This window comes from Lactuca sativa, chromosome 8, assembly GCF_002870075.4.
Source record: "Lactuca sativa cultivar Salinas chromosome 8, Lsat_Salinas_v11, whole genome shotgun sequence".
NCBI lineage: Eukaryota > Viridiplantae > Streptophyta > Magnoliopsida > Asterales > Asteraceae > Lactuca > Lactuca sativa.
In genome coordinates, this window is record NC_056630.2 from 134,379,990 (window position 1) to 134,394,160 (window position 14,171).

Genomic DNA, 14,171 nt, shown 5'->3' on the forward strand with positions numbered 1-14,171 from the left:
CATCAGGCTCTTTGTGATGAATATTATATATAATCTGGAGTAAATTACACGAATGGTCCCTATGGTTTGGGGTAATTTGCGCGCTTGGTCCCTACTGTTTGTTTTTGTTACGCGCTTGGTCCCTACTTTTTGTTTTTGTTACGTGAATGGTCCCTATCTTACCTAAAAAAAACTATTATTTAAATAGAAAAAATGATAGGATAGGTGAGGTAAGGTGATGAGGGTTGGGGTTAGGGTGTGTTTATTTAAATATTTTAAAAAATCAAGGGCAAAATAGTTTTTTTAGGTAAGACAGGGACCAAGCGTGTAACAAAAACAAACAGTAGGGACCTTCCGAGTTAAAAAAACAATTTAGGGACCAAACGTGCAAATTACCCTAAACCATAAGGACCATTCGTGTAATTTACTCTATAATCTGGTGTTCTCCAGGTCCAATTGCCTGGGCCATTCGTTTTCTCCAAACCTGAAGTTAGCCAACAATTTTTTTTTACCTGCTTATAAGATCCACATGCAAATTTCACACATTAATTTCACCAATATTCCATCAAATAACAGTCATTGACATCTATCACAGAAAACCAATACACGATGTTAGGTCATTATGTTATTTTGGTTAACAACCGAGTCCATAGTTGACACCGAGATTTTCTGCACAATAAACATATAGTAACTAAAAGAGAGCATCTGAGAATTATAAAGAAACAAAAAGAATCATCATATCCCATTCTTATATCCACCATTAAATCAAACTCGAAATGTTTTAAATGTGAACCTTAAATCACAGTGAAAAAATGGAGAAGTTTTAGTGGTGGATGTTAGTAAAACATTTCAGATCTTGGCTTACAGATTCAAATTGACAACATTTTAAATTTTTTTGAAAAAGAAAAAAAGAAACATAATTAGAAGGGCTTTACACTTGAGAAAGTCTGTACTCTTCTAATCGTGTTATAAATGTCAAAACTGAGATCGGGTAGATGAGACAAAAAATTTGTTTCGATTTTATGAGGTGTCGAAATAAGCCACAAATTTAGGTCCATATCCAACTACAATCTATTATTTGTGATTCAGATCCAGCTACATGAAGACCCTAAATTTAAGCTATCAAAAGAACAAAAAACGACAGTAAGAAAACACAAAAACCAATAATGCTTGTTACTCTATTACCTTTATTCATCGTCGTGAGGTTTAGGGCCCAAAATCGTTCCATAAACATAATCAAAGAACCTGCACATGAAAAGGTAACACTGAAAAAATTAATTCAAGTTTTTCATTTAAGAGAAACCACAAATCCAACAAAAATGCTGACTTGACAACCTGCAAAAAATTACACGTACCACACACCATCTGAGAATGGAACAACAAGTTACAAAATAAAACAAGAAGCTTGAATACATATACATTTAGGGCTCGTTTGTGAGAATATACTGTAGATTTAAATCAATAGTCAATGAAGAAGAAGAAGAAGAAAGTACGGATGCATTTGATGGTGGTTGTGTAAGTACAGGTTGCGATGGTGGCCAATTTTGACCTATTTGCAGCAAATCATCGTCATGAAGTTAATTCTTGTCTCTTGATGCTTAATTTCTCAAATCATTTGGTCAAAAATATGGTTTATACTTTGCTTTAGGTGTGCGGTTGTACACATGTGTATGGAGGTCCATATAAATAGAGGAGTGCATGTGGGAGTGTAAGGTGAGAAGGCTAGAGAAGAGAGAAACTAGAGAAGAAGTGTGTGTGAGAGAGAATCTATTGTAAGGAGCATAATTCATATCATCAATACATCATTAGATTCAAGTTATTCTTTTTCTCCTTCTCTTCTATTTGATCTGACATCATCCAATTGATTGGGATTCCGCACCATCAATTGGATCTGATTGATACACAAGCAATTTTGGGGACTTACAATTGATATCAGAGCTTGGTTGTATCAATCAATTTTTTTCAGATCTAGAGCTTATTTGATTTTATTTTGAAAAGAGAATAGCGTTTTTGGATAGATGTCGCAAAAATAAGGGGGGTTACTTCTTTGCATTTTTCATAAAAACGAGTTTTCGATCGAGTTGTGGAGCAAAAAAGGGTGAAAAACGTCGTTTTTTCGCGAATCTGTTGAAGGAGTGCGGCCACTTGAAGGTGTGCGGCTCAGCAGCCTCGGTGTGTGCGGCTCAGCAGTGTGCGGCTCGGAGTGTGCGCCTTGGTGTGCGGCCGGCTTAATCTCGTGTACAGTCCAGCGTCTTCGCTTCGGTCTCGGTCAGCAGCAGCAGAAGTCCTCGCATCGCACATTTAAAAAAAAGGGTGAAACGCATTGTAGGAGCCGAGTATCGAACCCGGGTCTCCTGCATCATTAGCTTCGCATCTTACCAAATCAGCTAGGCGCCTTCTTGATTCTTTCCTTCCCTTTTGTAATTCAAATATTATATCCCCGGTTCATATTTTCGCAAATTTAACACTTTTTGCCCAAAACTCATTTTCTTTTTATTTTTAAATTTCTTTTTCATCCAAAATTTTAGTTTTTTTTTTTTATTTTTGACTTTTATTTTTGTTTTTTTTTATCTTAAAATTTTGAATTTGACTTTTAAAAGTTGACTTTTGACTTTAAATTTTGACTTTCTCCTTTGTCTTTTAATTTTCAAATTTGGCTTTTCGGTTTGACTTTTAAGTTTGACTTTTCAAGTTTGATTTTTGAGTTTGACTTTTTAAATTTGACTTTTAAGGTTGATTTTCTCGGTTTTTAAGTCAAAGGGCAATTAAAAATAAAAAAAATTAAAAAATACTAAATAAAAAAATGAGTTCCACATCAATTCCGGTAAATGAAGTTTCATGTACTCCATCTTGTAAAGCTACGATTAAATTTCTTCGCGAACAAATTGATTTATTAAAAAGAGAAAATGAGGACCTCAAATACGAAGGCTATACTCTAAGGAAAGGTCAGAAACCTTTAAAAGCTCAATTAGAGGCCAAGACTAAGGACTTTAGGATATTACAAGAAGAGTACAGCAACAAGTGTGAAAATTATGATCACATTAAACGCAAACTTGCTGCTGTAACTAAAGAACTTGATGCTTTGAAAATAAAGTATGGAAAAACAGATGTTAGTTTCAAAAATTATACTGCATCAAGTAAGACAGTCGAGTCCTTAGTAGAAAATCAATTGAGTTTTAAAGATAATCAAACCAAGGGTCTAGGGTATCACAATGTGCCACCTCCTTTTAATCACAATTATAACCCACCCTCTGAGACCAATGAGGAAGAAATGCCTGCTCAGTATGGCCAAACCCCTGCTCCAGATTCACTTAAGACTGAACAATCAGGGCCAACTGAGGGTGCTGAGCTGAACGATACTAATGCCTCTACTTCATGTTAAGGTAAAGTAGCAGAGGATGAGAACAAGGAGAACACCATTGAACAAACCAACATCTCCTTGAACTCTGAATCTGTTGCTTCGAACTCAGTTGCTTCTGATCAACCTGCTGTTGAGAAGTACAGGCCACCAAGTCAAGTGAAACAGCCGACCTTTTGCAACTGTACGTGTGGGAACAATCAGAAACGAGGCAAGGACACGCCACCAGGGGCAGGAAGAAACAATTTCCCAGTGAAGAAAAACACTTGTTTTCACTGTGGAACACCTGGTCATATTGCCCGAAATTGTCTAAATCGCGCATACGTTCCTTATTATGCACAAGGCTGGCATAACGCGCCAAGAGGGAGATACTCCAAAATATACCCCTCGAGATCACGATCAGACATTGACGAATGGAATGCCAAGAAGGCCAAAAATTCAACGCAGAAGGCCAAGAATCTAAATCCCAAGGGCAAGAAGGGAATGTCGGCCAAGAAGCCCAATCCAAGAGATGCTCCCGTGAAGCCAAAATCAAAATCATCTCAACGGCCGACATCAAGTTCAAAAGCAAGTACTGAGCCACCCATTGGATCAAAAAAGAAATGGGTTAAACCCAACTACAAATGGGTTCCAAAGGCTCAATCTCCCAAATCAACTAACGATTCTAATATTTCTATGTCTTCTGTTTGTGATAAACTGGACATGTCATGGGAGAAAATATCGTGTGTCGATGACAAAGGTCGACCCAATTTCAAAATGGACTGGGTTCCAAAGACCAACTAATCCCGCTCTGTGTCAGAGCAGCTATGGAGGCATATCATTAGACTTCGGTTTGTTGGTAGTAGCTGTTCCAGGCACATGATAGGAGACAGCTCTCAACTGTACAGTACTCAGAACATTATTTGAGAGTATGTGTCCTTGGCGGGAAAGGAAGAAAGGAAGAGATCACAAACGGGGTTTGTGCTTAACGACATGAAGAATTTTCAGATCTGTTCTGAGTTTACGCGTGCTGTTCTCAGACCTTCTGGATGCAAATTCAATCGGTGACTTACGGTTTGCGTTTTATTCTCTATACTTTTGAGTTTTTCTTAACCTGATTCGCTTTAAAGACTAGTTTTGTTTTAGGATAGTTTATATTTGCGCATTTACTTTCGTTTCTCTCTTATGCACAAATTTAGGGGGAGAAATAAAAACAAAACAAAAATTAGAAAATTTTAAAAATCCAAAAACATTAGAAAATCAGATAATCAAAAAAAAATTGTTGGTTATGAAATGTGCTGCTTGAGGGAGATGTTCTGGGAAGTGATATGATAAAGTGATAACAGGCAACCTGAGTCTGCGTAACGTACCCGAAGTTGAAGGGTCTATGCTTTGGTTTGATGCGTCGGTAGGCACAAATTTTTTTTAAATGGACTTGACTAGGGAGAGTTGAACTTAGGAAATTTATAGACTTGACAAATCTTGACCTAGTTAGATCCGTTCAGCCTGACAATACGACGCTCGGATAGGTTGAGCAGGGAGATATATATGGGAATCTACTCGTCACAATAATTGAACCCGTACTTGGAACCGTGGCTTAACTTTTCCTCGATGTGCGGATTCTGTCCTTAATTCCGGTTGGATGGGGCGACTGGTAAATTCCGATAAATTAGGTCTGTAGAATATCATTTTCTTTCTTTCCGTCTGTTAGTCATATGTTGTCTCCTTTGCGTGACTTCCAATCCGACCTGGTACACAACATATGCAACTCTATTTCTCTACAGGTTATATATGTGAAAGACTTCTTATCTGTTAGCCATATGTTGTCTCCTCTGCGCGACTTCTAATCCGACCTGGTATACAACATATGCAACCTTCTACTTCTCAACCCCTCTGAAGTAATAAGTAATAAGTAATAGAATTCTGAATCTATCTTCTCTCTGAATGGTTGTCTGCTCACCCGGTGTAAGGAGTACTCTGGAAGTTCTTGATGGCTGGGGCATATCAGGAAGCGGGAAACACGTTCTAGTACACTTAAAATTGAACACATACAGATTCCGCACCATCAATTGGATCTGATTGATACACAAGCAATTTTGGAGACTTACACCACCTGAATCAAACATCAAAAATCAATACATATTGAAGTTTCTCTTAAAAAGAACCATATCCAATTCAAAACCTGTGATTTTTAACTAAAACATTTGAATTGAAGATTCAAATGATCAGGGTTAGGTTTTGATACAGTAAAAGACATGAGAAAAAACCTGGATTGGCCGATTGTTTAATGTAAAGCTTCAATCCTTCACCATGTCTGAGAGATAAAAAAAAACACACAACACTATGCTATCCAATCATTTTGACTAAAATCACATCGACAAAAAAACCCAAACAGGCCCCTTCACTTATGGAAACAAAAGAAAGGCATCCATGGAATCAAACAAAAGACCTATTCTTGCCCAAACAGGTTCCGGTTTTAGTGATTTTGGTGATGGAGAAGATGCCATTCAATATCAAAAAAAATCAACAGATGGAGAATAGTTCAATCGCATAAGCCATGAAGGGAGATGGGGATGACGGGGAAGAGAATGAGAAATCGAGGATGCCACTTCTGTACTTTGAGCGATAAATAAGAAGGGAATTTCAAATGACCTATTATCATGCGATAATATTGCATGGAATTCAAATGAGAATGCCAAGTCAAAATCTGAGATCTTTGCCAAAAAAGTTGCACACACTTAGGTAAATGAACCCCCTTCATATCTTTGACTTTTTCAATGGTCAAGGAGATGGAGATTTGAATTACTTTTATATTTGACTTATCAAACTGTTTGACCAGATAAAATATATGCATAAACTTATTGTATATGATGCTTTAAAGGTTATACCTCTTAAAATTCAGCATTTGAGGCTAAATGCTTATTAAGGTGTGTGTGTGTGTATATATATATATATATATATATATATGTATGTATATATATTTACTAACTTATAAAAGAAATCCTACTATTTCTATAAATAGATCCAATAAAATAATAATATTTTTTTAAGACGTTCAACTCTCTAAGCGTAAAGTACAACTAATCATGAATAAAATAATATTAAATTTTAATCTGATTACCTTTGAAATCTTATCTCTTCCAAAAATTTGACCCGATCTCTTTAATCCCCGGTTTGAGTCAATGCTTATTCCTAAAATCTTGGCAAATATCTATCCATTGGCACACCATTCTCTCTATTGTTTGTTATTCCTAAAATTTAACCCCAACCTCAACCCACCTACGATCAACAATTAATAACATGAATCTCTCTGTTAATGGCCACCAAATTTAGTCATGCTCTTCATGATCATCGTCAAATTTAGCAATGAAAGGTGGGTTTTCAGCGCCCGGTGATTACATCTACTTCAAGTCCCAAGTCCCTCTCCACAAGATCCCAGTAAGTTTTTCTGGTCATAGATTTCGTCGATCTTTCACTTGATTATACATCTATTGACTTACCCAATTCGATAAATCACTAGTTTAGTTGGTATCGATTGTTACTTTCATTATGTCTAAACCCTATTTACAGTTTCGATTAAACATCAATCGTTCGATGTTTACTCTCAATGAACCTAAAATTATTGAAATTCACATTAAACTGGAGCTATACTTCAACTTTTGAGATTAAATTGGCTAATTTATAGCTTCCGATTGGTGTATTACTTACAAGCATAAAGCATTAATCTTTATAGCAAGTTCTATAAACAGAAAAATGTTGGTATTAGATTTTACATCCAAATTGATATAAGAATAACATATATAGACATTAATTTTGACATAAATTTTACAGATTTGCACAAAATAATGGAGATATTATGAATCCTGGAATTGCTGGAACAACAGATGTTTACTACAAACAAATCATGGCACTCTCCATGAAGGTAACAACAACTTTAAGATTGTTAAAGACAAAAACCAAGTTGAAGGATTCTTTTTCATAACAAAGTTTTCAGAAATCTTTTTTTTTTGTTTTGTTTCTTTTTCAGGATTATCGAGTGATTTCTGTTGATATTCCTCGTGTTTGGAACAATCAAGAGTGGGTTCAAGCATTTGAGAAGTTTTTAGATGTTATTGATGTCCACCATGTAAGATTATCTGATTCCATTTTTGATGTTATTGTTATTTATTTATCTAATGAATCTTTTTTTTAACAGACATCTTCATGGAACATCACTTGGTGGATTTTTAGCACTACTTTTTGCTCAACATAGGCCAAGAAGAGTAAAGTCTTTGATTATTTCAAATGCATTTTTGGATACAAAATATTTCTTAGCTACAATGCCTTGGGCCCGTGTGTACGTATCATAAAAAAGGACACTTTCTATATACAATTATACACAAAAGTTTTTTTTTTTGGACTGAATGAAATGTGAGTAAATGACTATTTTACCCTTATGTAACATTGTTAGTTAGACCCCTTCTTTCCTGTTGAAACAGTATGTCCTAACAGGAATCCCAAATGGTCCACATGAACCATTTGTTGCTGATTCTGTGGACTTTGTTGTTGCACAGGTGAGTTTTATAAACACACATACTGAATTATTTCCTAATAATTTGAAAAAGAAAATCAATAGTTTAAAGTAATTATGTCGTAATAAATATGTTAAAAATATAAAACCTGCAGGTTGAGACCCTGGGGGGATTTGGCTTCCAGATTGACTGTAATAAGTGATGTTGCATCAGTGGGACCTCTTCTTTTTTCGGATTCTCTAATCACTATAATGGATGTAAGCTTCCATAACTCATAATCATATTAAAAACAACAACCTAAACCTATCCCACCTAAGGAAATGTTAGATTTACACTTGCTGACTTAACACTTTGCTATTGGTATTAATGAACCCGGAAACCAATTTTTACTTTAGAGCTATATTACAAATAAGCATGAATTATGTTTCATGTCATTGTTAGAGAGCTCAAGGAATGTTTATCCATATCTGTAAAACATATGTTCTTGTGAATCATTTATTTAATTTTTTAATTAATTTGGTTAATAGATAATATTGTTTTGTAGGTAGAAGTGAAGATGCTACTGATATCATCATAGACTCATAGTACTACTTCTAACATAACTTTCTATTGGAAGGGTATGGATCTTGCTATGTTGGCGAAAGGGGAGCTTAAGGAAGGGGTGTTGATTCAGGTTTCTTGGGATATTTATCTATTTTAGGCTGATGGGTATGGGCTGGAAAACGGCATTGAGGAGGCTAAGTTGGCCAACCTCAACTCCATACTCCATGGAGACTATTGGATCACTGCCCCCTCTAATGTCAGGCCGAATTACGTTGGAGTGATGACGCAAGCAAGGCAAGACATATCTAAAGTTTGTCTTTTATTGAAAGGTGTTGTTATTTATTATCTTTTTTATTATTTTTCCAATAATACCTTTTGTTAGATACATATTATTTGATTCATTACTTTATTTAGTTATTACTTGTTAGTTTTGTTGTTTTTTCGTCATATTTGTATTTCTCCAATTATAATTTTATGAAAGTCAATATCATGCATGGAATAATGTATTAAAATATAGGCTTAGATATAAAAAGAAAAGTATAAAATATTACATTATGAATAAAATTCTTGTGATGGATGCTAGATAAAAGAAAGGTATAAGCAAGTCACTTTGTATGGATGTGTCCTGAATTTTAAAATGAAGGACTATAAACGTACACTACACACCAAAATATTTATTTTCTTTTGTATTGCGAGGGTTACATTAATTTGTTTCCGTAAAACCGATCGATAACAATATGCATATGTTTTGTGTTACTTGAAATCTAACATGTTTCCATATAGAACTTATTGCCGAATGAGAAACTATTTTTCGCCGCCGCTTTGCGCGTGTCTACAGCTAGTATATATATATATATATATATATATATATATATATATATATATATATATATATATATATATATAGAGAGAGAGAGAGAGAGAGAGAGAGAGAAGAGAGCTAGGTTCAAATGTTTTAACTAAGTACTGTGTTATTGTATGCATAAATGTGGGCCAATCAAAATTAAATAATTAAATAAATAAAAAGGGTAATTTAGTAATTTGCTTAATAAATTCCAAAAATAATCCCTATAATCATGGTATCTCTCCAGTTTAAATCTCGTTCTCCTCTTTATCTAAAAACCGATTCTGAAAACCCTAAATTGAACAAATCGACATCAGCGACCCTTCATTGTCTTCTTCATAGATCGGGAGAGGGAAGAATCGAGCGATCAAGCATCGAACAGAGGTGGTCTTTGTGGTGGTAATCGATGTTCCCCCTTTCTTCCTTACTGATCATCACGTCTTCTTCCTTACTTCGAATGCCGATTTCTTCCCCCATCGCCTACGGTTCTACTGTGTCGATTTCTGTGTTTTTTTCAATAAGAACCTATTTCTGCAAAGTTGGAGATGTCGTGGATTACGCAAGCCCGGAGGTGGGTTCTTACACCCAAGAGAGAATTCTTCCCGTAGATTTAGTTCTCGATAGGTCCAGAATTGACCCCGACGATCCAGATTCTGAATATGTTGAAACGATCAGAGGCGAAATCGAGATCAGTAGTTGTACATCGACTCATAGTCTCAGCCGCTTTAGTGGCACTGGAAGCAACATCATCGAGCCTAAATTCATAAATCATGGCAAGTTTATTACTTTTCTGTATTTATTATACTAAAAAGACATTGTTAAGTGTTGTTTTCATTTCGACTCAGTAAACCTAATGGGTACAATGCAATGTCTTTCATAGTTTCACTCATCATAACGTATGATGTAGTTATTGATATTTTCTCACAAATCTTTAAAAAAACAGGAATTATTAAAACAAACTACCAAGCATTTTCTCCACTATTTTTAGTATACAGGTCCTGATTGTAATTCGTTATGCCATTTCTGAAAACAGGACTACTTCGGTGGACTTAATTCAGACTTCAATGGATTGACCATAAAATGTCAAAGAACAGAACAAAAGCTCAAGAACCCATTTTAAGGTTTTAAATTCATATTTCAATGGTTTTTCTTTCATTTTCTCATATATATATATATATATATATATATATATATATATATATATATATATATATATATATATATATATATATATATATTTTAAACATTATTTATCAATATGTTACAGGAGGCCAACTGTATCCTGCCCAAGTGATTTTTTACTTTCATTTGGTATTTGACAATTAACATAAATTTGTTGTTGGCTTAATATCTTTCTTGTTATTTCAGATCCTGTTTGGCTTTCTGTACATTGTGAATCTTGGAATAATATTATTCATTTATATAGATGATTCAATGGATGATATTGGTGAGATTCCAATTATATTGGAATGGAATGACGAATTCCAATTCTGTTGGAATCGCAGAAGTTGTTGCTTAAAGAATGGACCACATTATTCTTTTAGAATGTATTAGTCGTTGTTAGATTTGATGTTTTCTTCCCTGTTTTAATTGTTTTTTTAGTTTTATTCTTTAACAATAAATGTAATTCTTAACAATTGTTACCTGTATTTTATAAGAAATAATGTATTTTTTGTTTTTATTCTTCAATTGATTGTTCAAGATTTTGTTATTCTACAAGAAGTTGTTATTCTTCAAGAAGTTTTTAATGTCATCATCAAGAAATAGGTTCAAGAATATTGTTATTATTTATGGTTTAAGAATATTTTTATTTTTGAATATACTCATAAACAGATTCTGTCAGAATGTCTGAATTAAAAGAAATATAATTCGTAAAATCGGATTTTTAAAATTAATAGAATCTATGATCCCTTAAAAAAATGCAATTTTCCTTCATTAAATCTATATTAGTTGATTAAATTACCCTTATAGTTAATTAAGATGATTTTTTCAATTATATTTAATTCAATAATATATATTAATCACTTGTTTAAAATAAGTAAATTTTATTGACCCATATTTATGCATACAATAACACAATAATTACTTTAAACAAAATAACACCTCTCTCTCTCTCTCTCTCTCTCTCTCTCTCTCTATATATATATATATATATATATATATATATATATATATATATATATATATATATATATACTTGGACTATGATTATTTTTGAAAACTATTTAAGCTTTTTAGCCAATATAAAACTTCTTATTAATATTCTAATTGTTTATATTTTTGTTGTATATATTGTTTCTTTTATCCTTAATATATACATAAAAAATGATGCTCAAATTAGAATAATCAATAAAAGAAATCTTGTCAACTTGTTATGAATATATTATATTAAAAAAATTCAAAAATAATATAATATAAATATAGTAATGATATGATACGAAATAGATTGATTTCATGCACATAAAAATAGCAACAATGTCCCATATGTAATTTTAGCGTATTCGAAACGTTAACAAGCTTGTTTGTCTGGTATTGTTATAAATTTATCGAAGCAAACATGAAAAATTATTACACAGATAACAGATTCAATTAATTTGAAAAGAAATCTTTCAATGGATAAAAACGAAAACGTATGAACAAACTTCCTTTTTCCCAACTCTCTTATCAAATAGATAGCAACACTACAAATTGCAGTAGTACAACAATGTTCCCTCAATATATCATCAATTTTTCTCTTATCAATCTTGTAGAAACTTGCTTCACCATCTTAGCTTTTCTGGGAAATACTGAAAAAAGGAATACACAAAATGTAATCAAGTGAAAATTCATTAATATTTGATGAAATACACATAAAAAATAATGTCTTACCTTTTGAATGAGTGATTGGTAGTAAGGCTTCACCTTTTCAACATCAACACGGACTTTACTTTTACTGTAAAGATCATACTTACTGCAAATAACAATTAAACATAATATATCATTAATTAAATACTTTTATGTCATTAATTACATTTGCATTACGTGTACACAAAAGTTTGCGTACTTACTTGAAGATTTGAAGCCATTTCAAGTTCTCAACATCTTCCTCATTCATCAAATGCTTATAAGCACCAGAACGATGCATTGCTGGCAGAATTTAAAAAAATAAATTCATACTCTAATTTTCTTTTAAGAAATAATATTAAATATATATAGCAACTTACGATAGAAAGAATGGTAACGAATGATAAATAATCCAGCTTGAGGCAAAGTAGTCCCATTTTCCTTTGCCACCTGCAAATTAAAAATGCAGAAATTGTTTTTAATTTCTCTTTTATTATAATCAAACTTATTATGCTTTTAGGGACCTACATTGAAGGTAACATATCCACAAAAAGAACAAATATATATTTTTATATATATGTTTTAGATTTCATACCAAGTACATATAATCATCATGGCCCCATGAAATCATCACATTTTCAAGCCCACATCCTTCCGAATAAATCCCATTCTTAGTTTGATAAACATGATTCTTAACATCAGGGTTTTCCTTGAAATACTGCACCATATATAAAAAACATTAAATAATTTATCAATTGTCACTAATTCTATAATCTTTATGAATTAATTATAATTAACCTCTAGATTAAAAAAATATATATACCTTATGATGAACAATTGATTCGTCAAAAGCACAACCAAGAGGGTGTGTGTCACCCACAACTGCCCACTGTGGTAGCTCTCCAAATCTTGGCAGGAGTAGAACTTTTCCAAGGTCTACAAATAAAAAAATATCATCCATAATGAACAACATAATCCACCATGAAACATCTAAATATATAAATATAGATATAGATATATACCATGAATAAGGGCAGTCAAATGAAGCCAATCTTCATTTGGATAATCTTTCCTTATGGCTTCAGCTGTCTGTAACAAATGCTCGATTTGTGGTTCATCCAAATCAGGATCACTATCGTCTACGACTTCATTCAATAATTCACAACATTCCCATATACTCATTTCAAGCTTATCCAATTTCTTATACTCTTCTCTCATTTTCTTCACAAATTCATATGTTTGGTTAATGTGATTCATCCTATAGAATTCTTCCACCTGCTTCTGTCTTTCACTCTCGACGTCATAGTCTCTACAAGGTAGAACAATCTCAATATCATTCATCGTTCATTGATGTCGATGTTTATAAAAAAAACGCTTATTTGAGAGTTTGAAAATTTAAAAATACCTAAATGTGTGACCAAATGCATTTATTTCTGGGGCATCAAAACCACCACTAGCCACATTATCAGGCACTACAAACCCTCCATCTAATACCAATTCATGTGTATTATTATTATTATTATTATTGTTACTATAGTTCTTATTTTCCACCACCTCGGAATCTACAAATAAACAAGAACAAAATGTTATTATTCATAGCATCAAACAACTCTCTATTATAAACAATAACTATTCAAAAAAAAAAGTTACCTGATTGAGGTTGGTCGATGCAAACAGTCATGTTGAGAATAACGAAAAATAAAAAGGAGATATAACACAATTGGTGTTGTTTTGATGATGAACAATGAAAAATACGAAGTTTTTTATAGGTGTTTTGAGAGAGGTCCTTGTTTGCTATTTGGAAAAGTTTTGAGTCCTCGTTTGAAATTAGATTTATATGTTACTGTTTTCACCTATAAAAAAACGCGATGATAGATAGATTGATACACGTGATAGGCTTGCCTTGCCCACTCTCACCATCACCGCGTGAAATATATTAACGGTTTATTTGAGATATTTTAGAAAGTGATGTACACGCGCAGGGAAAATCGAGTGAAGAATATGAGGATAGTATGACTCAGTTCCAGCGTGTAGTTAACCGCCAAAGCTAATAGATGAGAGAATCGACGGGGTTCTGAGTCATTGCCGACGATGCTTTGACTATTTTTCAAAATTTATTAGCTGTTTCCATTTC

At 33.1% G+C, this 14,171-nt stretch overlaps 2 protein-coding genes and 1 long non-coding RNA gene across 3 annotated transcripts; 1 reads left to right on the forward strand and 2 right to left on the reverse strand.

Annotated features, from left to right (window-relative positions):
- Nucleotides 1–249: 249 nt before the first annotated feature.
- LOC122195583 (uncharacterized) lies at nucleotides 250–1,461 on the reverse strand. Its single transcript, XR_006185965.2, has 3 exons — nucleotides 1,335–1,461; nucleotides 1,165–1,224; nucleotides 250–648 (listed from the first exon to the last, which is right to left on the reverse strand). It is a non-coding gene; the product is annotated as an uncharacterized LOC122195583 (long non-coding RNA).
- Nucleotides 1,462–6,593: 5,132 nt separating this feature from the next.
- LOC111918359 (uncharacterized) lies at nucleotides 6,594–8,404 on the forward strand. The gene is given in 8 exon segments (XM_023914032.3): nucleotides 6,594–6,754; nucleotides 7,148–7,176; nucleotides 7,178–7,238; nucleotides 7,344–7,444; nucleotides 7,512–7,656; nucleotides 7,771–7,885; nucleotides 7,993–8,084; nucleotides 8,372–8,404. Coding segments are annotated over 8 exon segments (648 nt in total). The 5' UTR covers nucleotides 6,594–6,682.
- A 3,277-nt stretch (nucleotides 8,405–11,681) lies between these two features.
- LOC111918379 (inositol oxygenase 4) lies at nucleotides 11,682–13,847 on the reverse strand. Its single transcript, XM_023914051.3, has 9 exons — nucleotides 13,688–13,847; nucleotides 13,443–13,599; nucleotides 13,060–13,346; nucleotides 12,861–12,973; nucleotides 12,633–12,755; nucleotides 12,418–12,487; nucleotides 12,262–12,340; nucleotides 12,083–12,164; nucleotides 11,682–12,000 (listed from the first exon to the last, which is right to left on the reverse strand). Exons 1-9 carry the CDS (start codon nucleotides 13,716–13,718, stop codon nucleotides 11,974–11,976), a joined length of 969 nt encoding a protein of 322 aa, XP_023769819.2. The 5' UTR covers nucleotides 13,719–13,847; the 3' UTR covers nucleotides 11,682–11,973.
- Nucleotides 13,848–14,171: the final 324 nt, after the last annotated feature.

Coding starts and splice junctions, on each gene's coding strand:
- LOC111918379 (XM_023914051.3), bottom strand. CDS start 13,718: ATGACTGTTTGCATCGACCAACCTCAATCAG. Junction 13,600..13,687: donor CATCGACCAACCTCAATCAG/GTAACTTTTTTT, acceptor GTTTATTTGTAG/ATTCCGAGGTGGTGGAAAAT. Junction 12,341..12,417: donor TCGTTACCATTCTTTCTATC/GTAAGTTGCTAT, acceptor AAATTCTGCCAG/CAATGCATCGTTCTGGTGCT.